This window comes from Talpa europaea (assembly GCF_964194135.1).
Source record: "Talpa europaea genome assembly, chromosome: 4".
NCBI classification, from domain to species: domain Eukaryota; kingdom Metazoa; phylum Chordata; class Mammalia; order Eulipotyphla; family Talpidae; genus Talpa; species Talpa europaea.
This window is the reverse complement of record NC_140070.1, coordinates 147,055,869-147,080,189: the sequence shown is the minus strand read 5'-3', so window position 1 is coordinate 147,080,189 and position 24,321 is coordinate 147,055,869. Positions and strand designations below refer to the sequence as shown.

The 24,321-nt window shown below is 67.7% G+C and overlaps 1 protein-coding gene across 8 annotated transcripts; it reads right to left on the bottom strand.

The window, feature by feature from the left end:
- On the bottom strand, window positions 1-23,495 carry PCBP3 (poly(rC) binding protein 3; the record flags this gene model as incomplete). Of its 8 annotated transcripts, none has more annotated exons than XM_084231521.1 (13): window positions 1-60; window positions 353-522; window positions 2,411-2,463; window positions 4,616-4,675; window positions 5,201-5,279; window positions 13,234-13,275; window positions 15,829-15,903; window positions 18,611-18,739; window positions 19,339-19,470; window positions 20,311-20,427; window positions 20,832-20,864; window positions 21,613-21,636; window positions 23,424-23,495. In XM_084231521.1, 13 exons carry the CDS (start codon window positions 23,490-23,492, stop codon window positions 24-26), a joined length of 1,020 nt encoding a protein of 339 aa, XP_084087647.1. In that variant the 3' UTR covers window positions 1-23. The 8 variants fall into 8 exon arrangements, with proteins under 8 accessions (XP_084087647.1, XP_084087646.1, XP_084087641.1 ...); XM_084231520.1 differs by having other exon boundaries at window positions 5,201-5,276; XM_084231515.1 differs by having other exon boundaries at window positions 15,760-15,903; window positions 23,424-23,492.
- Between the last annotated feature and the right edge of the window lie 826 nt (window positions 23,496-24,321).

Below are 24,321 nucleotides of genomic sequence, written 5' to 3'. Positions count from 1 at the left end.
GGGCGGGCGGCGCGGCCGCGGGATCAGAGGGCGCCCATCCCAGTGACCTCAGACGTCAGCCTGCGGAGACCAGGGCGGCGGTCACTTCCCCGGGGCCGGCCCGCGGCCCCTGCCGCGCCGGGGAGCGGACCCCAGGCCCGGGCCCGGGGGGCGCGCCCTGCCCCGGCCGACCCGCGGGGGCCGCACCCCCGGCCGGGACTCCGCGCTGGGCCGGCCCGGGCGCAGCGGCCTCCTGGCGCCCGGCAGTGCCGCCGCGGGGCCCTCCACCCCTGGACGCGGGCGCGGCCTGAGCCGCAGCGCCGGCGGCCCCGGGGAGGGTCAGGCGGGGCCGCGGGGGGCCCTCCGCGCTCACCGCGCGTTGATGAGGTACTGGGCGAGGCTGATGTTGGCGGGGCTCCCGGTGATGGTGACCTGGCGCTCCGAGGACCCCTCCGTGGCGTTGGCGATCTTGATCTGCGCCCCCGACATCTGCCGGATCTCGTTGATCTTGGTCCCCTGGCGCCCGATGATGCAGCCGATCAGCTGGAAGGAAGGCGCAGCCCTTGGAGGCGCCGCCCGCGGGACCGGCCACCAGCGCTGGCCTCTGTGTCCTCGGGCAGCTCCCGTCTGGGCCTGGGCGAGGCTCCCTTTACTCCCCGCTTTGTGAGCTGCTCCAAGTGGGGTGCACGAGCGTGGAGCTGCGGTGCAGCGCGGGGTCAGCTGCGGCGACCCTCCTGTGGGGCACCCGGCACCCGGGAGGCCTGTGCGCAGGGGCGGTCTGACCCCCAGGCCGCTGGACGCAGGAGGAAGAGGCGCAGGGGTGCAGCTGCTCGCCGGCAGCATGGCGGTGGGGGTTGGCGCGAAGGGGAAACGGCTGAGGACGGCCGGCCCCCCCAGGACAGGGCCGGCCTGCGGCCCGCCCGTGTCAGCTGCTCGCCCGAGTGGCCTCCCGAGGGCCAGGGGTCTCCAGGCCACACAGCCGGCTCCCGGGGCTCCTGGCGCTCAGCTGCTCCCCTCCCCGCCCCCTTGTCTGTCGGCCAGGCCCCGAGGTCAGGGAGGGTGACCGCACTCCCCTCCTGGGCTCCCGAGGCCCCACACCCTCTGGCTGGACGAGAAATCCTGGGGCTCCCTTCTGACCAGGGCTGGGCAGACCGGTGGTCCCGAGGCCGCAGCCCCTCTAACCTGGCCGCAGCGCTGGCCCACTGAAGGGAGAAGATGGGGCCCGAGCCCCAAGACCCAGCACTCAGGAGGCAGCCCCCAGCCTGTCCCTTCCAGGCCTCTGGGAAGTCAGGTTCCTTTGCGCTCCTGCCCCATCCCCTGCAGGGGCGGGCGCTGGGGGCCAGCTGCACAGCCCAGGAGACCCTCCTCTCTGGGCCGGCCCCCCAGGCCGAAGTCGCCATCTTTCCAAGCCTTCTTTGCTCTTGGGGTTCCCCCCTGCCCGAGGGTCTGAGCTGGCTCTGCTGCCTGCATCCAGGGCCAGCCTCAGCCCGCCCCCACGGGGAGTGTCTCCCCTAGATGCCGGTGCTGTGGGGTGTCTGGACATGCACAGCCCCCTAGCTGCCACAGCTGATGTGTCCCCCGGGCCACCCAAACCCCCTTTCCAGCAGAGGGCCAGGTGATTCTGGGACCAGGACCAGGGACAGGGACAGGGCCCGGCTCAGGGTGACACCCCAGGAGAGTGTGGGCCGGGCAAGCTCTGCAGGGTGCGAGGGCCAGGAGGACGGGCAGGGCCCTGGTGCACCAGGCGCGGCTCGAAGGCTGTCCAGGCCCTCCTGGGAGGCCAGTGTGTGGGCGGCGGGCACATGACCCGGCCCCTTCCCGCCAGACCCCGTGAGGGCGGGCCACGTGCCGAGGCCACGACAAACACGCCTGGTCTCCCCAGCCGAGGCTCCGGCCTCTTCAGAGGCTCGATTTAGGGTGACCGCTGGGGTGAGCACCAAACCCGGGCGGCGCGGCTCAGGGACGAGGTCCTGCCCGCAGGTGGGGGAGGTGGGCACACGGCGTGGGGGCTAGGTGGGCGCTCCCTGAGGACGCCTGGCCTGCAGTGGCCCAGCCCGGCCTGAAGTGGCCCGCCCCCCGGGCCCGCGCCCCTGCTGAGAGGACTCCGCCTGCCTCCTCCCACCTCTGCAGGACATGAAGCCTGGGGCTTGGGCGCTCTTAGGACAGGCGGGGGGTTCAAAGGTTGGGGCTAAATACGGATCCCCACAAAGCCGCCCTACCTGGCATCCTGTGCTCCGAGCCCACCCCACCCCGCATGCCAGGGCCACTGAGGCAGGGCGGGCTCAGCCACTCAGGGCAGCCGCAGCTGGGCTCTCAGGCTTCCCGGGCTCGAGCCGGCCGTAAGCCCCCCAGGCTGCTTCTCTGGCTGTGGCACCCCGTGTCTGCACGGGATGAAGCCAGCCAAGCGGTGGGCGTGGGGCGACATACTCACATCATTGGGGATGGTGAGCTCGTGGGTGCTGGCCGGGGGGCTGGCGTCCAGACCTGGGCACACAAGGGGGCAGGTTAGGCCACCGGGGGCTGCTCCCCGGCCCCGCTCAACCCCCACCCCGGGAACCCCAGTCCTAAACTGCTCCCTTGGCCTCGGGCGCCCGGCTCCTCTCCCCCAAGGAGAGCAGGCAAGAGCGCGCTTCTTCGCGCGGGAGACCCGTGATCTGGCGAGTCCACCCGGCTGGGGCGCTGGGGAGCCATGGGGTGGCCCAGGACGCACGGTACCGGGGGGGTCCTCTCTGCGGGTCCAGGTCCTGCCCTCTGCCCCCGCGCCCACAGCCAGGGCGCCCCTGTGGCTTGGAGCGAGCCGGAGGCTGTGGGTGAGTGCGGGCACGCAGCTGCCTTTGCGCACAGGTCTCCCAGGTGGGGACGGAGGCCTCCTACACCACCCCACGTCCACCGTCTCTGCCCGGGGCCTCCCGGCCAAGACACTTGGGACGGGGCCTGCACAGAGATGCACCCAGCGCCGCCCCTGCGCCCCCCACACCCCCGCCTGCAGCTCAGGGCCCGGCTCCCATGGCAGCTGACCACTGGCATTCTGGAGCCTGCGCCTCTTCCGCCCCACTGGCCTGCTGTCCCGTCTCTCCTTGGCCCTGGGCGTGCCCCACACAGCTGCGGGGTCCCGCCCATATGCAGGTCAGAAGCCGCCAGCGTTCAGACCCGCTCGTCCCACAGCGCCCTTCTGCCTCGCCTCCTGGCCCGGCCTGCCTGGGGGCTTGGTCTGACCTCAGCCTGTTGCCTGCACACCCCTCGCCCAGGCACCTGTGGCCCCACCCTGCACCTCGCTTCTCCCTCCAGGGAGCCTGGACGTCCAAAACCAGGCACCCGGGGTCCTGGGTCTTGGGGCACGAGCGAGCGGGGCATGCAGCTGGGGGCGTCAGCTCCCGGGGGCCATGGCTTTCCTCTGGCCTGGAGAGGCCTGGAGCTCCCCTCCCTCCCTCTGTTGCCCAGAGTGTCTGGCTGCCCAGCTGTCTCCACGCCTCCCATGAACAGGGGTGCCTGAAGGCCACGCCAGATGCCCTTGGTCCCGGCAGAGCCAGGCCTGGCTTGGGTGGCCACCCAGGCATACGCTCCGCCACAGGCGTTCAACTTCCTTTTATGAGGCCACGAACGCAGAGCTCGTGCGGTGCAGGCACCTGCTTGAACCCGGCTCGTGCAAGGCCCGCAGCTGCCCGCCCACAGGCGCGACCTGCCGGGGGCGCTGCAGAGTGCAGATGCCCCCACCCCACTTCACCTGCCGTCCAGGGGCTCCAGGAGGCCACCAGCTCATGTCCCTGGGGTGCCAGGCAGGGCGGCAGGATGGGCACACGGCCAGGCCACGGCGGGTGGCTCAGCTGTGCGGCCAGGGCCGCGGGTCCCCAGGAGCCCCTTGCTGGGGGAGGCTGAAATCAGTCACCTGATAAACGCACGTGTGGCCGCCCAGACGCGACTCCCGTCAGGTCTCCTCAACTGGAGACGTTCTCTGGCTGTTTTTCACTTTCACTAGATCGTGCATGAGCACAAGCAAAGACTGCCCCCACAATGCTCGGGTCTCGGGGTCCTGTCTGGCCTTGGAAGTGGCCCCTGAGGTGGACTGGGCCTGTGGGAAGGCCTGGCCATGCCTCAGGGGCCCCGGGCCCCAAGCACTAAAGGGGAGCAACGGCCACCTCCCCGAAACCTCCTCCTGGAATGCCCCTTCCGCGCAACGGCTGTGCTCTGCCCGGACCTGTGGGGGCCGTGGCGGCAGCCCCCGAGACCTGCGTGGGCCCTTCTCCCCGGCCCCTCCCAAAGGCGCGCCAAGGACCGCCGGGCCCTCCCCCTGCCAGCGCCCCTCCGAGCCCAGGGTGAGTCTCTGCGCAAGCCGCAGGCGAGCCCCGCACAGCCTCCTCCGCGGGCGGGCGGCCGGGGCCAGGGGGGCGCTCTGGGAAGTGGGCCCCGCGTGGCATCAGCACCACAGCACGGCGCTCGCGCCCAGGCCGCCCGTGTCCGCAGCCACCGAGCTCGGCCGGGGCCACGCGCCCGCCGGAAGCGGCCGGCAGCGCGTGGACCTGCGGGCTCCACGCGGGCCGACCCTCCCTGGCGCCTGGGTCCCCTCGTCCCCGCCGGCCCGGCGAGCAGCGCCGCGTGGCCTCGCAGCGCGCCAACCGGCTCGGCGCGGCCGCTTTACCTGACGACTGGCCCATCAGATTTTGAGCTTCTTCGGAGGAGTGCAAGGGCAGCTTCTCTCCTGGAGAGCAAGGAAGAGACAGATGTAAGGTGTTGCCCTCAAGGAGATAAGTCACCGCAACTAGGGAAGCTCAAAATATGACGGTGCGGGCCTCCGGCCGCGCCGCCCAGGCCTCGCTGGGCCGTGGGGAGGGGCCCGGCCGGCCGCGTGGCGTGGGGAGGCCCGCCCTGCTCCCGGCGGCGACGGCCCGTCTGCTTCCCAAGGTCAGGGCCGCCCGGCCCGGCGGCGCCGGCTCCCCGCGGAAGGCCCACCCGCCCCCTCACCGAGCGGGGCCCGCGCTCCCGGCTGGGGGGCGGACGCGCCGGCGGGAAGGGCCCCGGGACGGCCCGTGGGCCGCACGCAGCGCCGGCCGGCCAGCCCGGGCCTCGAGGGGCAGACGGCGCTGCGCAGCGAGGTGACCGCCCCCCGCCCGCGGCCACCAGCCGGCCGCGCCGACCCCGTACCTGCTGCGCCACCGCCCCCGGCCGCAGCTCGGAAAGGTCCCCGGGCGAGAAGAGGAGGCAGAGGGGGCAGCTGGGTACGTACCGGGGAAAGCGGGGTTGGTCTGTCCGAGGGGAGGAAAGGGGGTTTGCTGCATGGCCAGCTGGTGGAGCTTGGTCAACTGCTGGGGTAGGAGGGACACGAGAGCTAAGAAGGTCATCGTCATCGGGCGCAGGCACCAGTCACGACAGGCAGGCACAGGCTCCGTGCGAGACGGGGGCCGCGCGGACACACGGCGGACGCGGACGTCCAAGGACTTGGCCTGGGAAAGCCAATGGGCGCCGGGCTGCGGGCCGGCTCCTGGCGGCTCCTGGCGGCTCCGGCCCAGAACCAGAGCCTCCCACGGAAGCCCGTGCAGAGGTGGGAGCCCCGGACCGCGGAGGCGCCCTGGACCCCAGGCCAGGTCAGAGTCGGACTGGCGGGGCCCCGGGGCACGGAGTCCGCCCTGCGCACAGAAGGCCCCGCTTGTCGGGGGGCCCGTCCGCGGCCCCCTCTGCCTGCCCCCTCTGCCTCCCAGGGCGCCCAGCCCCGCCCCACCTCGGCACCCCTGTAAGGAGGGGGTGACCGGAGGGTTGCCCTGGGGTTCCGTGGCGGGCGCGTGGAGAGTCCAAGTGGGCCCCCTTGGCTCTCGGTGCCCACCCCCGTTGCTAGATGTTGGGGGGCTTTCCCAGGCGGTTGCTTTAGCTATCTCATCGGAGCCTCACTTCCCTCGTGACCGTGACGGAGACAGAGACGAGGCAGCGTGGCCAGACTCGGCCTCTCTCGGGAGCCAGAGGCGGCAGCAGGGCTCCAGGCCCGGCTCTCGGGGGCCACCGGGCTGGTCGTGCTCCAGCTGCAGGCCGGGCCCCGCGGCGGAGGGCGGCATGCTCCGGGCAGGTGCGGGGCGCGTGCGGGGGCCCTCCGGCCCGGGACTCGGGCAGCGCCACAGGGCACACGCGTGCCCCTGCCCGCACCAGCCCCCTCCACCCACAGAAACGCCTGGGAAGGCAGCAACCGAGCCGAAGCCCCAGCACTTCCCAGACGCGCGGCGGGGGCCCCAGAGTGGGGCTGGGCCTCCAGAGCCCCCGCGCCCCGCCGGCGCCCAGCCCGCCAGGCGCTCCTCCCAGGGTCCCGAGGCAACCCCTCCTGAGTGTCTCCCCGCTCCGGGCCCACGCTCAGGGGCGTAGTCTGTGGGGATGGGCTTGTGGGGTGCTGGGTGGTCCAGCCTCCACAGGACGGGGTGAGAGTGTCGGAAGGCGCGGGCCCCAGCTACCGCTTCCCAGCGGCCCCGGCTCCCGGCCGTCCTGCGGGCTCCGGCCTCCCGCGGGGGCGGTGCAGCTAACAGCCTGCCCTCCCCGCTTCTGGGGCGGGTGCCCGTCGGGGGTCTGAGACCCAGGAGGCCACTCCGGGCCCAAATGTTGTGCCCGGGGGTCCGGAGTGGTGCGGGTTAGGGGTGGGGCGGCCTGCCCAGGTCTGGAGGCCTGACGCCGGCGGGCGTGCCTGGGACGCGCTGTCCCGGGAGGTGGGGCCCTGCCGCTGAGCGGCCGGCGACTCCCTTTGGACAGGCCGCGACACCCAAAGGCGGTGGGGGGGGCCAGGAGCCCAAGTCTTGGGGAGCACGGGTCTCGGGGAGCACGGGGGGCTGTGCTCTGCACCCACTGCACGGCAGGGTTCTCACCAGCTCCCAAGACGGAGGAGGACCCGCCCAGGCGGGGAGCAGGGCGCCACAGGCGCGGTCAGGCCCGGGCGCCCGCCGTGCGGGGCTGGGCTCCGGAGCACGCGGGGTCTCCACACGGACTCGCACGGGCAGGGGCAGGGGCTGCAGGTGCCTGCGGGGTGTGGGCCCCGCCGCCAGGCTGGCGTGCCCCGCAAAAGGAATCCCATATATTTCTCTGCAACTTGCCTTCTCCACTGGACACAGACAACTCGAAACCCGGGAAGCACCGGGGCCGCACGCGGCGCCGCAAGTGGGTCACGAGCCAGCGAACGTGCCAGGCGGGCGGCGCGTCGGGCCGGCCCCGCGTCTCCCCCCAGATGCCGGCCTCGTGCCCGCCTTCCTGCGGGTTGAGTTTCGCCGGCGCACAAGACAGCCGTGTGGACCTGGACACTAGCTTTGGTTCCATGTGCTAGGAAGAACTCGACTCGCCCTACGGGGACGTTACAGAAAACTTCTTTGAAGAGCTGTATGCCATTCACTTCAGAAACGTTTTCTTCACGGTGTGTGCTGAGGTTTCGCTCAAGAAGAGCTTCTCTGGCCCCGCGCAGAAGGCCGTTCTCCTCGACGTCTCCCGAAAGCCGAAGCTGGTCTCCTCCACGCGGAGGCTGTTGGCACCTGCGCAGGGCTCTTGGTTTCCCTGGTGGCGATCCGCTTTCCCCGCGCGGAGCAGCCGCCGTCCTGGGGTCATGCGGCCGCCCGGCCCCGGCCCCGCATCCTGCGCTGCCAGCTCCGCCAACGGCCAGACTGCGGGCAGCCTGGGTGTCGGGCCCCAGGCGCTCTGGTCTGCCCCGCCGGCCTGGCACGCCGCACGCACACCTCGCTGCCGGCGCGCGGCCTGCTGAGAAGTCTCTAAATCTGCTGGGACGAATGACCCTGTCCTAGCGTCTCTTCATAAATACATGATGATTCTTGGGCTTTTGGTTCTGTAAAATGCTTCTTAAAATAGCATTTTAAGGGCCTCCCCAGTGGCGCAGCGGTTGAGCGCTGGGCTGCGAGAAGCTGCCCGCGGCCTCTGCAGCGCGGGTTCGATCCCCGGCTGCTCCCCGGCCACCGGAGGAGGGTCCCGCATGGCGCGCAGACCTCTCCTGCCGCCCGCTGCTCCCCTCAGCAGTGGACTTCGGTCCTTCTGCCTGCTCTGCTCCCTGCTCTGGCTCTGGTGAATCCTCTCACCCTCCCGCGCTTCTGACTGTACCCAGTGCTTGTGTAAATAAATAAATAAATCTTTTTTTAAAAAATGGCATTTTAAGATCTTATAGGAATTTTGATTGTAATTATATGGCACTTTACCTCAGTCTGGGAAGAGCTGATAGCTTTAAGATACTTAGTTTTCCTGTCCATGAACACGGGAAGCTGCTTCAGTTATTTGGTCTTCTTTAGCTTTCAGTAAAGACCAAGTTGGTTTTTTTTGATTAATTATTAATTAATTATTGATTCAACTTAACTGCTCTGTTAGAGAGTACAGTCCACTGACCGCACCTTTTGAAAGACGGTGAGACCTCCTGACGGTCTCGCTGTGATCAGCGTTCGTCCATGTGCTCGTGAATCCCAGCCAGGTTCAACATCCATCACTGAAATCGGGATGTCCGCCCCGACGTCTTCCTGATGCCCATCTGATCTTTGTAAGACGAGAGCCAGAGGAAGGCTCTACTACAGTGTCTCGCGCTCCTGTTTATGCTTCTTCCCTTTACATATCCTTGAATCTGTGTCATCGGTGCGCTGCTTTCTCTTACGGTAGACTGAACTTTTTTTTATCAACATGTATGTGATGACTGAACATAGAGTTTATCTGGTCTCGTGTTTTTTATGTTGATACTTTTATAATGTATTAGGTTTTTCTGATCAGTTTTTCCCCATGTTTAGCCTCGGTCTTCAGGTATGTCTCCTGGGAAAATAAGCTAATTTTTTCCTGCTTTTGTTTGCTTGTCTACTTGTTAAGCTTCAAAAAAAGGAATCTGACGGCCTTTATTTCTCAGTCTGATCACTCACTCGTACGTGTCGCCTGATGTCTGTTACCTAATCTCACACATTAATTTTCCTGGTTTTCTAGGGTTTCTTTCTTCGCTTGCATTGGTTCACAATCCCCCGCCCCCCGCCCGTACCTTTAGGGAAGCTTTGCAATTGAGCTATTTTCTGGTGGTGGCCTCCTGACTGTGTGATTTTCACTTGCGCAGTTAACGTCTAAATCCAGCGTCTACAGTCTTCCTGGATAACGCAAGGATCTGCGAGATATTTCAGTTCCCTTCAGCCGCATCCTGATCTGGTCCATGCCTCCTGTCCCTTTCGCTCTGCTACTCTCGCCTCACAGATCAGCAGCACTAGTGCTCCGACGGGCAGTACTCGCTTTCACTTACGCAAGTGCTGACATTATACGATAGTCAAAACCAGTATTTTAAAAAAAGGCTTGTCCTTAGGAAAGAAGCAGTCACTGTCTTCGCTCACCACTTTCCTTCTCCTGAAGGGCAGCCGCTTATCTGCGAACGTGCACCTCAGGCCTGTTTCCACAGGGCTCCCTAGCCTCGCTAGCCTCTTGAGATTTTTAGGCTGACACTTACTAGGATGCCGCCCGCTTCTGTCCTCTCTTGCTGCCGGTGACATTTCATCATCTCACCTTGTTCCTTCGTTGAAATTATTTTTCTCTCTGATGACTTCGACGTTCACGTTCGGTGTCTGGTTGTTGCAGTTTTACTTTGATATGCCTGAGAGGAATTTCTTTCAGTTCATCTTGTCTGGGATTTGCTGGGATTCCCGAATATGACAACTGAATTCTTGTATTAGTTCCAAAACTTCTTTAGTGTTTTTCCTTAGAATCTTTCCTCTCTCCATTCTATTCTCTCTTCCTCGAACTCCAGTGGGATATTCTCAGTCCTGCTTGTCAGTGTTTCTCATTTTCATGTGCCAACAAGCCACCGAGAACCTTCTGAAAATGCAGATTCTGGTTCTGAGAAGGGGCAGGCTGGGCCGGCGAGTACTGGCCTATTTGTTGAACCCCTCGGGGGGGGGGGTGCAGAGAAAGGAAAGATTTAACTCGAGACCGGGACGGTTGCTGGACTTCTGTTTCGGGGGAGGAAGGACCGTGTGGCTCTGCCCTGGCGGCAGAACGGGGCCAGAGTGGGTCCCGCGGCTGCCTGGGGCAGCGCTGGCTTCTTTTCCACCATGAAACGCGGAGGGCGCCCCCGTCACCCTGCCGCAGGGCTCCAGAGCGGGTGGAGGAGGAGCACCTGCACAGCCCGCCCAGCACACATGCAGCTCTGTGCGTCGGCGGCGGCCTGCACAGCCCACAGGCCCGGGAAACACTCCCACCCAGGTCTCCCGGCACCCCGGGTGTTTTTGCTTCCATTATGGCTCCTGGTTTCCAGCACTGCCCTGGTTCCTCCCTGAAGAACACACTTCCTCGAAATGCCTGACGCCCATCTACCGCCTCTGGAGGATCCAGTGGCATGAGGAGCCAGTTGCCCGTTGGCCCGTTAGCTCCAGTGGGTGAACCTCTCAATGCTCCAGCCCCTCAGTGGGAAACTGGAGCAAGGCCTCTGCTCTCAAGTCCAACATGCTGGCATTCAGGGGCCCCTCGACGGGGCGTTTACAAAGGGAATGACTCGGGAACTCTGCAGACTAGAAACAAGTGAGTCCTCCCTGACTCATTTCTTCCAGAAGGAAACATCTCCTCCTGGGGTACTCACGCCGTTGTCATTACAGGGACAGAAATGCTGGGCGAGAGGGACTTGGCGGTCACCCGCTGTGTCTGGCCAGGCTTCGCGGCTCTCAGGCCGTGGTCGCCGTCCCTTGTCCCGATTTCTGAAACTGCACCTGAACCCCCGGGCAGGCCCAGAGCTGCTCCCGGAGGACTCTCCGTTGGAGCTGTCCAGCCGCCTCGGCTTGTCTGGAAAGCTGAGCGTCACCAGCAGAGAAAACTTGCGGGGGATTTGGGTAAAACCATGCAAGTGCCATGAGCGCACGTGGAGGGAAGCCGGGGCGGTGGGGATCCCGCAGATTCCCGGGGGAGGGCCATCTAGAAGCGCTCTTTAAAATCAGGGTCAGAGGAAAACGTCCTTTCAGTTCTAGCTAGAGAAGCACTCAGGCCCGCGACGCCCCCTCCCCGTCTTCTGTGCTTCAGGCCCGCTGTCGAGGACGGCGCGCACCTGCCGGCTCTGGGCTTGAGGTCCTTAGAGTGTACATTCTCTTGACTACAAAATAAATTAATCTTTCTGTAATGATTGTATTTGGGTTCTAAGAAATGACACATCAAACATTCCTACTAACTCAGACGAAACCTGCCCTCCCTGCCGTCAGCACCGACGTCGCCGAACATTTTGTTTTTGTTCCGAATGGATTATCCAAGTGATGGCCCCAGCCCTCGACTCTGCCCGCAGGGAAGAAGAGCCTCTCTCCAGGCCCCCACCGCCCCGGGGGGAGCACGGCCCCAGCCACGCGGTCCAGAGGCCAGTGCGCGGGCAGACGCCACGCAGGCCAAGGGACCGGGCCCTTCCCCGAGGCACAGGATCAGTCTAACAGCTGGCTACAGATCAGCGCAGACTAACCCTAAAAATACGCCGACGCCCGCCGTGAGGGGTGACTGGCCCCACGATGCGAGCGCACGAGGACGAGCTGGTGTGAAAATCAACCACCCACGCCCACGCCGGCCCGCACCCAGCAACGGATCACAGCTGGGACGTTTCGGGCCTGACACGCATTTCTGTGGCCTCCGAGGTCTGTGCCCGAGCGGGTGGCGGGGGCTGCAGGCGCCCACGGCCGCAGTGGGCCGAACAGGACTGCAGGCGGAGGAGCTGCCCTTCACCAGGCGGCCCGGTCACCGCACCTCCTCCCTGCCAAGAACCGGCTGCGGCTCCGTGCCCGCATGTCCAAGGGCACAGGCCGCCGCCCCAGCGTCAGGTCAGACGGCCGCGCAGCCACGCCGGTGGTCCCCATTCCGCTCCCTCGGAGTCACCCTCACTGAGGGCAGCGGGGCAGTTACCGGGGAGCCTTGGAGGCTGCGGGACCCCAAGTGTGCTCTACTCAGAGCGTCCTGCACTGGGGGACGCCCCTCCCACCCCGTTCTGCCACCTGCCTTCCAGGCAGCTGTCGGCTCTCTGGAGACGGAAGGGCTCCGGAGTTACGGGGCCCGCCCCTGCCCATGCTGGGGTCCCAGGCGTCACCGCCCGTGAGCCTTCGTGGGGACGCCATCCACCCCCTCGGTGAACAAGCAATTCACCCCTTTAAAGCTGCTGATGCACCTCCTCCTCCTCCCAAAGGTGGAACGAGCCGTGCCTTCCCCACCCCACGGCTCCCGAGGGCTGCTGAGCATCTTACGGGAGAACGAGAGCACCCCAGGGACAGAGAGAGTGGGTGGCGGTCACCAGCAGTGGCCGGGCTTCAGCCCCTGTCCTGAGAGGGAGGCCGAGCTGGTGCGGGGGTCAGGGCTGTGGGGCTGCAGCCGTGGGCAGGGGTGGGCAGGGAGGAAGCGCCCAAGCTGGCACCCCCCGAGGGTGTGGATCTGGGGGCCGGGCCTGCTGGTCCCAGGCGGTCCCCCCTTCCCATGTTTAGCGTCAGCCTCAAATCCAGACCAACGTCTCTTCGCTGCCAGTCTGAGCCACGCGGCCATCCTGGCGCCACCGCCCGCCGAATGGTGTTGCAGGGGCCACGCGGGCAGAGGCCCCCCTCCCGCGCCCGCGCCGCCTGCTGCCCCTCCGGCTCTCTCTGCCTCCTTCTCACTCCATTCTCTCCCGCAGCGGCCAGCCAGACCTCACCCCGGGGGTCTGAAATCCCACAGAGAACACCCCATTGCTGACGGTGGGTCCCCGCGCACAAACCAAGGCTCCCCCCGCAGCTCCCTGTGGGGTGTCTCGTCCTCCTGCACTGGGGTGACAGCCCACGGCCAGGGGAGAGCGTGAGGAGTGGGCCGGCTCTGGAGCGGTGAGGCCGGTCAGCGGGAGCACCGGGCTGCCGCACCCCCGGCCCCCGACCGGCTCCAGAGGGCGACAGGCCCGGGCCGCGGCCTTCGTCCAGGCCTCTGCCAAGGGAGGGCAGCGTCGCCCACTCCCCAAGGCCCCGCCCGCACCCGGCAAAGACCCGCTGGGGGCACATCCCGCAAGTTCTCAGGCGCCCAAGGAGCGCCTGCCCCCAGCCGGCCAGGCCGGCGTCAGGCAGAACAGCCTCCGCCCAAGGCCTCCAGGGCAAAAATCAAACAATTTGACGTCAGGCCAAGTCCTCCACACGAGCAGAGTTAGTGCTAAGAGGTTAAAGGTTACTCGGGGCCATGTGCTACAACACCCGCCAGGGACACCGAGAAGATCATTAATATTATCGTGTAATATTAACGCTAGCGGCAGAGGAAGCAGCATGCAGGTGCAAGCGGCCGCCCGCAGGGGAGGCGAAGGGAAACACTCACATCCGGGTGGGGGATGGCGTACTGTCCCTGGATCGTGTAGGCCTGGGGAGAGAGAGACACGGTCAGGGTCAGCTCCGCAAGCGGGGGCCCGAGGAACAGGCCTCTCGGGGCCAGAGGGGCAGAGACAAAGGGCCTCGACCAGCACCCTGGGCCGAGGCTCCCGTCAGACCCGGGGGCGCCGCGCCGCCGAGAGCTGTGGGCAGCCCGACTGGCCATGGGGTCGGGGGACCATTCCCCTCTCGCTTCCCGAGTTTCCTGAAGGCCCAAAGCGCAACCTGAGGCCCGTGGCAGACTCAGCTTTTAGCACTTTGAAAATTACTCAACCGTCAGGGTAAACGTTTTGAGGACGTATTTACCCCCAAAAACAAAAGGGAAACTTTAAGAGGTGACCCTCAAAGCCAATTCTGCAGACGTCAAACTAAGTCAGAAACGCACCCAAGACAGGTTTGTCTTCCAGCCTCTGCGGCCCGGTGGCAGTTCTGACCGTGGGGTGCACGCGCCACCAGCCCCCAGAGGGACCAGAGTGAGCCCCCAGGGCCTCATTCTGCTTTGCTAGTTCCCTGGTCTTCAAGACAGTGATGCCGGCCAGCCAGGCGGGTGTGGGCCCCTCGTCCAACGCAAACCCCACAGGCCAGGCCCCACCCACCCCAACAGGCCCACCATCTAGGACGCGCCCGGAAACCCCCGGCCGAGAACCAAACCCCACACAGAGTCAAGGGAGAGTCAAGACCAGAGACTTGCCTTGGGGCTGCGGGGCCGCGGGACGCCCCAGCCCATCCCCCAGCAATGGGGGGCCGCGGTGGGGGAGGGACGTGGCCTCCAGACGCGGCCCACCGTGTCACCGTGTCCCAAGTGGACACGTGGCGCCCAGCCTCGCCCACACGTGAGCTCCCGCGCCCGACGGGGACCGAGGCCAGGCACCGTGTCCTCCCCCAAGGTGGCGCCCGCGGGTTAGTCAGACGCAGGTTCTCCACGTGTGAGTTGCCCCGGGAACAGCCCAGCCCGGGCGTTCGAGGCCACGCGGCCACTGGGGGCCTGAGGCCGGTCTGGCCAGGGCCGCTCCATAACTGAGGAGTGAAGGAATCTTATTAGATCTGGCCAGCGTCCCAGCGGGAAGGAAGTGGGGTCCCACCTGCGCCTCTGCGTCTGTTCTGGGGGTGCACAGGCACTGCGCCAGGCGAGGCCCCTGGGGCTGCCCGCGGGGAGCCTCGCCCTCCCCACACTGTTCCCTGACCGGCCTCCGCTCCACGTCCAGTAGGTCCGGCCTCAGCGGCTCGCCGTCCCCAGCAGGCAGCAGCAGAGACTCTCGTGTGAGATGCCAGCAACGCCACCCTGGTGGGCGCGGGTGGGCAGCTTCCCACGGAAGAGGCCAGAGGTGGCCACTGCACACCGCACTCCCCGTCTGGAGGTGGCTCCTCTGCCTTGTTACCGGCAATGCGCCGGGGTCAGAGCGCCAGGGGCGGCCAGCACGCGCAGACCGCCGTATCCCGAGGGCGTGGTGCCCGGCTCAGACACCGACACTCCAGCGGCCGCCTCGGGCCAGGCGTCCGTGTCAGGGGCGGCCTCGCGGCTCCAGCCGAGTCGGGTCTGCCGCCCCTGCCGCCTGCCGGCGCTGCCTGTGGGAACCTGACTCCTTCTGGGGTGAAGTCCACGCTTCCCCGTGTGGTAGCGGTAGGGCCCAGACCACACACCACACATGGGGCTCGCCTGTGAGCTAACCAGGAATTTGGGGGGGACATGGAACTGCTGTGCATCCGGCCCATGCTCCCTGAGCTGGCAGGAGTGGGGCGTCCGGGGGGCCGGCAGGGCAGGCCACGGAGGCGGGAGGCGCCAGCTGGCAGGGTTGGGGCGTGGGGCAGCCGCCAGGCGACCTGCAGTGCGCGTGGCCCTCCCTGTGGTCCCCGCAGACCTGAGCCCCTCCGTCGGGAAGATCTGATAAGATTCCTTCACGTGGCCAAGAAAATCACGGAGCAAACTTCCATTCGCTCCTTGTTTTTACGGATCAAGGAAAGCCGCTGCCGCCCGCCCCGCCCCGCCCCGCCCCTCCCCGCCCCCCGGCCGGGCCCCTGCGGGTCTCGGTCTTCACTCTCCCCGGACAAAGACACACGTGCTGCCGGCCGGACGCAGAGCTCCTCCAGGCGCCGCTGGCCAAGTCCACCCCTGCCCGGCTGCGGGGGCCCTGAGCTGTGCGCCCCGCCTCCCTCGCCCCGTGCTCTGGGCACCTGCTTGCGGCAAGCGGGATCCTCGGTCTCGCCACCTTTACCGCCGCAAGCACGCGCCGGCCACCCGCCTCGCTCCCAGCCTGCGGCCCGGGCTGCCGAACACGCTCCCCAGCGAGACCGGGGCGGCTCTGCGGGGCAGAGCCCGTGGAAGCCCGGAACGAGGCCCGGCCAGGCAGGGGCGCGGGGCCCGGGGCCCGGGGCGCGCGCTGCTCCTCCCCGAGGGCCTGGGGGGCCGGGAGAGCTCTGCGTCAGCGCGGGGGGGTCACGTGCACGTGAGAAGGCGAGAAAACCTGAGTGCACTAACGGGCAGCGGCGGGTGCTGCAGTAAAAGGCTGAGGTTGGCAGTGGAGGCCGCGAGCGGGTCGGCTCTTACCTGACCACCTGCAAAAATGACAGGGGTGGAGGCGGGCTTTGGGCGGTAGGGAATGGTGGCACCTTTCGGTGGGGACTAGGAAAAGGGACAGGAGAGGGAGAGAGAGCGTTAGAGCGGTCCGGCGCGCGCGGCCCTGACGCCGGGGACGCTTCCTTCCCGGGCCCACCCCCGCGCCCGCGGCTTTCTGCTCCCTGGGCCTCCGCGGGGCCGCAGGGGTGGGGGCACCCCTCTCCTCCAGCACAGAACTGCTGCCCGACCTGTGCCCCGCTGCGGTGCCAACCACCTCAGCAGACGGGCTTTTGGGGCGCGCAGGGTTGACCCCTGGGCGGAACCGGACAGAAGACGCCGCCCTGCCCGCCCAGACACAGGTGACAGCCGCCTCCAGGGCCCAGCGCGGCGTCCGCGCACGGCGGGCTCGTCCTCTGGGCCAGGACCTTTCTCTGATGCCCCGAGCAGCATCACCGGGGCGCCAGCGCCCCAAATAGGCTCTGCGTGGCCTGGGCCGTGCTCGGTCCCATCGCAGGGAAATGAGAAGCTTCCAATTTCGCTACTAAGAAAGGGAGTGACTTCTTAAAAAGCTGGGAGTCCGAGCTCTAAGCCACAGGCGTGATGAGCTGCAGTCACGTCCTTGGCTGAGCCCGTGCCCAAAACACAGGATGTGCCGGGATGCGCGACGCCCTCCGGTCCTGGGATTCCGACGCCGGCACGCCTGGGCCCCCCGCCGGGTCCCCAGAGGGCGGGGCTCCCGGAGCAGAGGGCGCCAGGCCTGGGAGTGGGTCGGGAATCCCAAGGCGGCGGCGCCACGGGCCAGAGACAGAGGGTGAGGGCGGGACAGCCGTCCCTGCCGGGAGTGCTGGGGCCACGGTCTGCTCAGGCCCGGCACGTCTCAGCCCATCGGCGCGCCCTGAGGGCGCCCACCACAGGGACCCAGCCAGGCCCTGCTGTGACCCTCGGTCTCCGGCGCAGCCGTGAGCACGCGACGCCGGCACTGCGAGGAGGGGAGGGCGCCGAGGCCGACTCAGGCGGAGGCCTGGCGAGACCCCGGGTTCCCGGGGGGCCATCTTCAGGACTCATGGGGCTCTGGAAACATCTCCAGCGATATCTCCGCAAACCGGGTTTGCTGTGGTCTCAGTCTAGACTCGGGGCTCACGCGACGGGACCGCGACTACACTGAGCGCGCGGCGGCCGTTCTGGCCCTGGAAGGCAGACAGCTCCTCGGGGCTGCCCTCCTGCCCTCCGCCGTGCCCGCCTCCGGGCTGCCCTCTGCTTCCACTTGCCGCCACTGGCCTGATTCCTGGTTCCCAGTCTTGCCGAGCTCCTGAGACACAGGCGAGGCCTCTGAGCACAGCCTCCCCGCCCCCCGCCGGCTCCCACCGGCCTCCCCCTCCCCAGCCCCCACCGGGCGGGAGCCCCTCGGGACCCAGGGCCTGTCCACAGTAGGGCAGCCTTTGTGGGTCATGTCAGGGTGGCGCCCGCCGCGCAGCTCTGCCTGAAAGTCCTCCAGCCTCGTGTCCAGTTGCCCTTCGTGTCAACGGCGGACCCAAGGTCTGCGGAGGTGAGGCGGCCGCGGGTCTGGCCCTGAGAGCCTGGTGACGGGGACAGGCGGAAGGCGCCGCCCCGGGAGGCCGGAGAGTTACGCTTCCCCTGGGCCAGGTGCGCCTCACTCTGCCGCCTGACTGAAGCTCCCTGGAGGGCGACGGGGCCGTTCCGCCCGCAGCCCGGGGTCCACCTGTTTCTGTGGGGGCGGCGTCTGCCCCACACGGGGAGCTGGCATGGCCTTTGGGAGAAGCGCTGACCTTAGTCCGGGCTGTCGGAGACCCTGTCCCTTCTGGGCCACTCCCGCCCCCTGCTCCTGGGGCGCCCGCCACACAGGCAAGTTCTTTCTCGACTCCTCGGGGTCCCACCCGGGACGGTCAGTTGGCTCCCAGCTGCCCACGCAGCCCTCTGGGGCAGCACCAGTGGTCACGGGACGAGTGTATGGGGGTGGGGGGCTCAGAACACCAACTTAGAAAAGACTTTTTGGCGTCACAAAACATCGTACTGCGAGGGAATAAAAAATATACAAAAGGCGTGAAAGGCACGTGGTTCTAGCACTGCGCCCCAGCCTGGGGTCGCCTGGGAGCCGACCCCGGGGCGCAGCCGGCGTGGGCGCAGCAGGGCAAGCAGCCGGCACCAGCGGCACCCGCCTCAAGCAGGGTCACGTCGTCCCAGCGTAAGGACAGCACCCCCGGCCCCCCGGGGGACCTCTGCGGCATCGGGGTATTGACTGACGCGCGATTTCCGCGACAGCCTCTCAGGAGAGGCGGCCTGCCCAGCTGCGCCTCCTCGCTGACCTCCAGGGCGCGCTGTTTGCTTCGCGGGCCCTCCCTCTACTACGTGGGCGGGCGACTGCCCGGGGTCTGTCCTCGGCCTCAGCGGCGGTGCTGACCGCAGACCGAGCGAGCTGGGGCGCCACCTGCCTGCCCCGGTGGGCGCGGCAGGGCGGCTTCCCAGGCCCGGCGGTATTCAGCGCCCTCACGCAGACTCTTCCCTCCACACAATTCCAGAAACCAGGGGGAGGGGTGACCTTCCTACGCTATTCTCTTCAGTGGAGACACTGGGCCCTCCGGGTTGGCAGGTGCCACTGCCTGCCCCCCAAAGCACCCACACATCCAGCACGGCTCTCCCTCAGGCCGCTGGGAGCCTGGGTGGCTCCTGACTCCGGCCTGACTGCCCTGACCACAGGGATCCTCCAGGCCCCCAGGCACCAAGCCTCAGGGGCCCAGGGCGGGGCCGACTCTACCTCCAGCATCACCACACAGATCTGCTTGACGCACTGGATGATGGCGTCGGGAGTCCCCGAGATGGTCACTGCCCTCTCCGTGGAGTTGGGCAGCATGTCCCCGGCCACCTGGACCTGGGCACCTGTGGACTAGAGAGAGCAGAGGTTGGCAGAGGTGGCAGAGCAGCTGGGCTCTCTCGCGGGGGCGTGGAAGGAGAAGCCCATGTAAAAACCCAGCAGACATGGTCCCCCACGGCACCCCCTCAGCCGTGCCTGGGCACCCAGGCCCCTTCGTGATCCTCAGGGACTCCAGGGACAGGTTTGACCCATCTCAGGCCACTGCCGCCCAGCACAGGCCTGGCACAGAAGCCACCCAGGACCGAAGCCACTTTTGCAAACACACAGAGCTCTGGCTCCTCTGTGGAGCTTTAGGTCACAGAGAAAGTCTAGTCGTGGAGCCGTCTCTCCTCAAAGGACTCCAGACGCTGCCACCCTCCTCCTGGGTCAGGGGAGGGCTCAGGACCCCCCCCCCCCCCGGAGATGGCTGCGAAGCTCGTGCTGACTCCATCCTGGCTGGGTGGCCAGTGCCTTCCAGGAGCCACGTCCTGAGGGCACGTCCTGGGGCAGCGACCACCTGACCTGTGCTGAGAGGCCCCTCCTCCACGCCTTCCTGAGGACAGGAGGCCGCACCTCCCCAGGGTGCCTTTCCCACCCAGCAGCCAGGCAGGGATCGGGTGGGGAGCTGTTACCTCCCTGATCTCCTTGATCTTGGAGCCGCCTTTGCCAATCAGGGACCCGCACTGGCTAGCGGGGACCACCAAGCGAAGCGTCACCGGGGGCTTGCTGGTGGCAGGGCTGTTGCTCATGGAGTTAATGATGTCCTAGGAGAATCAGGACACCATGTTGGCCACACAGCTGGCCCTTTAGTGAGTACCCCCGCCAGGCTGTGAGGAGGCCTCGGAGGGTGCGCCTGGCACCCCAACAGCCGGGCAGGCTCAGGCACGGGCTCCAGACACCAAGGGCTGATCCTGAGAAGCTCAAGGTCAACGGCGGGGAAGACACTGTGGAGACACAGGTGCTCCCACCGGGGGCGATGCTGAGTGTGCACAGGGCAGCGCATGGCGGCCAGGCCACGCACCAGGGTGGACGAGAGGGGACCCGCACAGGGGACCCCAGCGGGCACATCCGCGTGGTCACTGGGGACTGGACGGGGCCAGGGGCCAGAAGCCCCAAATCGGCCCTGATCTCTGTTTGACCCAGCCAGTGGCACGGGTTTGACGAACAAAAAAACTGTTTCCCGCAAATACAGATACCAAACGTGTCTCCAAATGACTCGTGGCAACTACAAAAAAATCAGGAACATAAAAACCCACAGCTGACACTCGCTGGCAGCAGCACACGCACGCACTCCCGGAGCTGCACGGGCGCTACACCCTCAGCACGAGGACGCACACCTAAGCCCGGGTGTGTGGCCCGGGGCAGCCGCTGCGGACGCGCTGCCCGGGCCTCCTCGGGACTCCGCACACTGGAGATCGGGCCTGAGCACAGGCCAGTGCATGACAGGCAGAGCCGACAGCTGGCCTGTGGCGGGGCGCGGGCAGGCAGGCCCACCACCGGGAGGACAGGCGGGACAGGTCCTGGGAGGCAGTGGCTGAGGTGTCCGCACAAGCAGACCCTCCAAGTGCCCATCACAGGGGCCTGGGGGCAGGAGCACGTCTTACCTCCTCAAACTTGTAGGCGATCATGGCAAAGGCCTTGAAGATGGCGTCTGTTGGGCCTGTGATGGTCACAATTCTCTCTGGGCAGTTTCCCTCTGAGATGTTGATCCGTGCGCCGCTCTAGAATGCAGCGAGTCCCAGAAACGCGATCAAAGCTGCGGGTCTGGTGACGTGGGGGACCCCGCAGGCCCACTGAAGACCGGGGCGATCACATCCGCGGGCGCCTAGTGGGCCAGCCTCACCAGCTGGAACATTCTAGTTCCCTCTCTTTGGAGGGTGTTTTTAATGATCAGGAAAGATCCAAGCACCGGGACAGATGCAGGCGCCCTGGCGTTTGCCTGGGAAAGAGGCCCTTGAACCGCGGGGGCGTGCGGTCGCGGGAAGGGGCCTCACGCTGCCGCTGCCAGGGGCTCGGCGGGGCTCAGCCTTCTGGAAGGGCTCCCGGCAAAGCCACTGAGGAGCCACCAGCTTCTGCAGCCCCCACCTCCCGGCCCCAGGAAGTGTTGGGGGCAAACCACACCTACCTCTTCACGCATCTTTTTCACAGTTTCTCCTTTCTGGAAAAGAGATTAGACGAGGGGAAGGGGTCACTCGGGGCTCCCACCAGGGCAGGCAGAAGGCCTGGCCCTGCAGTGCGTGGTGTCGGGAGCCCTGGGGCCCACCCCTCAGGAGCCTGACTCAATTTGGGGGCCGAGGGCCCCACTGTCCCCCCGGACACACGCTGTGCGGGGCGCTCGAGCAGGACATTGGGAGCCGACACGCACAAGCAGCCCCGGGACCGGTCTGCACTGGGGCTGCCCCTGCACCTATGAGGGAGCCAGATTCCCAGTGTCCAGAGACACTCAGGACCCAAGCGAGTGTCCAGGTGCAGCCAGACCAGGCGGGTGGGGGGCCTGTCTGGCCTCCCCCACAGGGAACGGGCGCCACGCTGGCCCTTGCTGTGCTGTGGGAGCGTTTCTCTCCTCGGAGATGGCAACACAGACTCTACCGCTCGCGGGTAGAGGGGAGTCTGACCCCGCAGGACGAAATGAAATGGTTCTCACTGGGTTCTGGAAACTTGAAGGACTGGCCCCAGGGCAGCCGAGGAAGCCAGGCAGGCTGGCAGCGCGGCCCAGGCTGCTCCCGGTCCTCGGCAGGTGCTCGGACAGCTGCCAGGCGCAGGGGCAGCTGCAGGGCGAGGAGACGCGGGGACCCTCCTGCTCAGCCGCCCCGGCCCGCCCCCCACCCTGCACGCAGTGCCGACGCCCTGGTAGCCCCCCCCGCCCCCCCGAGATGCTGAGCGAGCCGGGGTCCACTCATAATTACCTTCCCGATGATGCTCCCGACTTCCTGTAGGAGACAACCAGAGAGACGGTGTCACGGGGCAGGAGAGAAGCCAGAGGCGGATGCGGAGCCCTGGCCTCGTCCTCGACAGGAGGGAGGGGGAGCCCGGACGCAGGTCGGGCGAGAGTAGCTGGGCTGCCGGGCAGAGCCTGGCGCCCCGACAGGAATCTGTGCCCATCTAACCTCGGCCAGAGCCTCGCCCTGACTGCCCGGCAGACAGACGAGCAGGAAAACGGTCACTACTTTCCCGACCGCTCCGTCAGGAGGCGGCGTCTGCACACCTACGGCCTCGAGGGTCGGCGGCAGGAAAACCCTGCCGGGACGCGGGGAGGCTCTTCCCTGACTTGGCCGTGCGCGGAGCCCGCATGGAGACCGTCACGTCACCTTCACAAAGGGAGGAACATTCCAGAGCAGAGCGGCCCGGGACGCAGGGAGGTTCTAGGCCTGAGCTGTGAGGGCCGCAGACTCCCCACCGCCGCCCAGTCAGAGGCGGGGCCGGCGGGACGCCCGCGGAGAGGACGACCTTCTCAGCCTCCCACTCTTTCCCCCGCACAGCCACGCTCCCCACGAGGACAGTGCCGCCGGCGAAAGCTCCAAACCCCGCCGGGCTGCGGGGAGGGCCGCGCAAGGGGAGCAGCGGGCACCAGGCCGTGGCACTCACGGCCCCTTGGCCGCACGAGTCTGGTGCTCACTGCACAGCTGCTTCTGGGGGTGGCGCCGTAGAACTGCCCTGTGGACGCCCTCTGTGGACACCAAGCTGCCCACCTGACCAAGTGCCACTCCCGCTGGGGAGGTGGCTGGCTGCCAGGTCTCCAGCCCAGCGGGGAGGGCTGGGGGCGAGCCCTGGGCCCCAGGAGGCCTCTGCCGCCTCGCAGGACACCACGCAGGGGCCAGGCGGGAGCAGCTAGGACCAGCCCCGCGTCGGCCTGGAACTGGAGGAAGAGCTCACGGGGCCCGGCAGAGGGACACACGACACGCACGTGTGTATACGGCTGTCTGCGCGCGACCACACGCGCGTTCCCCAGCTCGGCCGGGGCCCACCGCGAGCCCCTCCACGCCGAGGACCGAGGTTCCTCTGGAGGCAAGGCTGACTGCAGCCCGGGCGGGCGGGCAGGGCACGGGCGCGCCCAGGACGAGAGCCGCGCAGAGGCCACCACGCCAGCCCGAGAGGCTGCTCACGGCCACGCAGGGACGAGGCGCCTTGACAGACGTCGGCGCGGGGAGCGGCATGAGCAGAATGGCCAGCCCTGGGCCCATGAGGACGGGGGGTGAACTCGCACGTCAGGCGCCCCCACGGCTCCTGAGCGCCTCACAGGGACCCCTGACAACGGAGGAGGAGCCCCCACCCAGAGGGCACCTGAGATCTGGGCCCCCGGAAGGAAAACCCTGACGTTCCTGCCAGGGAAGAGGCCTCAGAGAAGCCAGTGTGAGGGCGGCGCCCCGCGGCAGCCGGGGAGTCTCAGAAGAGGAAGGCCACGACCACGGGGACCCCGCCAGGCGAGGGGGCGGCCCAGGGAGAGCAGGCCGGGGTGGCCTTCGCGTGTGCACAGGGTGCTGGCGCCGGGGTGGGGTGTGGGGCGGCGGGCAGGACACCCCCCCTTGCAAGAAATATGCGGGGAGAAAATACGGAGGGAGCGGGTTGGTGACAGGGCGCTGGGGGGGCACTTAGGCCACGGGCCGGCGACCCGCCGCGGCTCTCCGCCAGGGATGGCTCAGAAGAAAGGCCCAGCGGGGCGCCGCGCTGCCCCCCCCCAGGGGCGACTCCTCCCGAGGGCGCGGGCGCGGGCGCCTACCTTCCCGTGCATCAGCAGGCGGATGGTGAGCGTCACGTTCAGGCCGCCCTCGGAGACCTTGGACTCCATGGCTCCTCCGCAGCGCGGCTGGGGGCGGCGGCTGAGGGCGCGGCGAGGAAGGACAGACGCGGCCCGGGTGGCGTCCCCTGGGGGGAGAAGGCCCGGCTAACTGGAGCAAGGCCGGGGCTCGGGCCCCTGGCCCGGCCCGCAAGGCCCTGCGTGCCAGAGGGGCGGCCCTGGCGCTGCTGCCCAGACACGCGGGGAGGCGGGGGCTGCCCGGGCGCCGAGGACTGCCCAAGGCGGGTGAGCTCGGTGCTCGCCCCACAGCGGACCGCCTGGCCCCGGCCTCAGGGTCCGCCTGGGCAGAGCAGCAACGGGAAGCGGGCAGAGGCCGGACGGGGGAGGGGCGCGGGGCTCCCGCGAGGCCGTCCCAGCTCTGCCCTTTGCCACCAGCTGGGCAGGCACCCCTCCCGCTGGGACGCCCCACGCCCTCGCAGTCGGGCGACTGGGGTGGGGAGGCCTGTCGGGGCCAGGGCGCCTCGGCCACCCTCTCCCGAAGTGGGCCGAGTACTCCTGACCACGCTGCGAGGCGCCGGGCGCGCCCTCCAGCACCCCGAAGCCCCTCCGCGCCCCTCTGGCTGCTGCGCAGCCGGGACTCTGGCGGGCGGCCCCTGGGAGCCCACCCGGGGAGGCCGCGGCCGGTGCCCTGGGGCCGGGAGGCGCAGGCGGGGGCAGCGCTGACTTGTGCCCAGGGGGACCCGGCTGGGGTGGGGGGCCTGGGGACCCCCTGTGGAGCTCCAGGCCCTCACCCCAGCACAGGGCGCACAGCTGGGCGGGGGACGGGGAGCAGGGAAGGACGGAGAGGCCTCGGGCGGAGCACTTGGGCCCGAGCCCGGGG